This window comes from Clavelina lepadiformis, chromosome 6, assembly GCF_947623445.1.
Source record: "Clavelina lepadiformis chromosome 6, kaClaLepa1.1, whole genome shotgun sequence".
NCBI classification, from domain to species: Eukaryota; Metazoa; Chordata; class Ascidiacea; order Aplousobranchia; family Clavelinidae; genus Clavelina; species Clavelina lepadiformis.
In genome coordinates, this window is record NC_135245.1 from 2,091,352 (window position 1) to 2,092,501 (window position 1,150).

Here is a 1,150-nt window from a genome sequence, read left to right on the forward strand (position 1 = left end):
ATTTAAAGTGATCAAATTTCGGTATGACTGTAACTTGCCATGCAGAAGTCGAGATAGAAGTTGGTCAACTTCAATTAACTTAATTCTTTCAAATAAATTGTAGCACACACAACGCAAGTGCAAGTGGGTATGGCTATGGCTATGTTTTTTCCTTTGTGATCTCTTGTACAACGAATTTAGTATTTGGAGGTAACCTCCGTGACGTGGTATTACTTATATTTTTTATCCTAAAGGCCTAAACCGTACACATAAAATATAAGAATAAGTGGAGCCATATAACAACAGAGCTCAAAAGAAATTCTCTCTGTTATAACACGGACTCGTAAACCATGTAATCTTAAGGTTTAAAACAGATGCTCTTGTTTTCAAATTTCCTCTTTCTTTCTGACCACATTGTCTTGAATCTGTTTTCAATAAACCCGCCCAAGTGTTGGCAGGTTTCACTTATTCCTGGCACCACCATTTCATCGGGCATTCCAATTTTCTGTCGAAGTATTCCAGTTATGAAAACGTCGTCTGTATTTATGCGCTTTGAAGTCAACGACGCTTCCCACAATTGTCTGATGACGCGAACGCTGGTTGTGTAGAATCCACCGAGGCAAAACTTGGGCCAGTTTGGCTCACTATAATCTTGTACAGAAATAAAATTTTTGTGTCGTTTATCCCGTATAGGATGGGATGACTCTCTTGTTTGGTAAGTGCAAATGATTGGAAATTCTGGCCACTTTTCCTCAGAAGTTTTTGCAATGTTCTTATCAACGGCCTCCTTTAGTTTTACGAGATCAATCATCATATCATCGTCACCGCTGGAGTAGAAATATTGACGGGGAAGCTTGTCTGAGGTCCACCGCATCCCCGATAACGTTTTCAAACCAACATTTCTGAAATCGTTAAAGCATTGTTTATCAAATAGAAATCCATGATTTAGAAGATGCCAGGTAGAATAATTGTAAGTGAAAAATAACACATCTTTCACTCACAGGTACGCGTCCGAAACGTCGACTTGCAATATATCTCCGTATCTGTCATATTCCTCGTCGAGTACTTTCCTGTGCTTGACCAATCACAAAAACAATTTGGAAAGTGGCGCCATCGAGATAGCCAATAGAACCCCAGGTTTTACGAATCCATTCGCGACGTATCCCGTAAG

General features: G+C 39.5%; 1 protein-coding gene across 1 annotated transcript; it reads right to left on the reverse strand.

Annotated features, from left to right (window-relative positions):
- Positions 1–337: 337 nt before the first annotated feature.
- Positions 338–853, reverse strand: LOC143462141 (beta-1,3-galactosyltransferase brn-like). The gene has a single exon (XM_076960184.1). The coding sequence runs from the start codon at positions 851–853 to the stop codon at positions 338–340; it is 516 nt and encodes a 171-aa protein (XP_076816299.1).
- Positions 854–1,150: the final 297 nt, after the last annotated feature.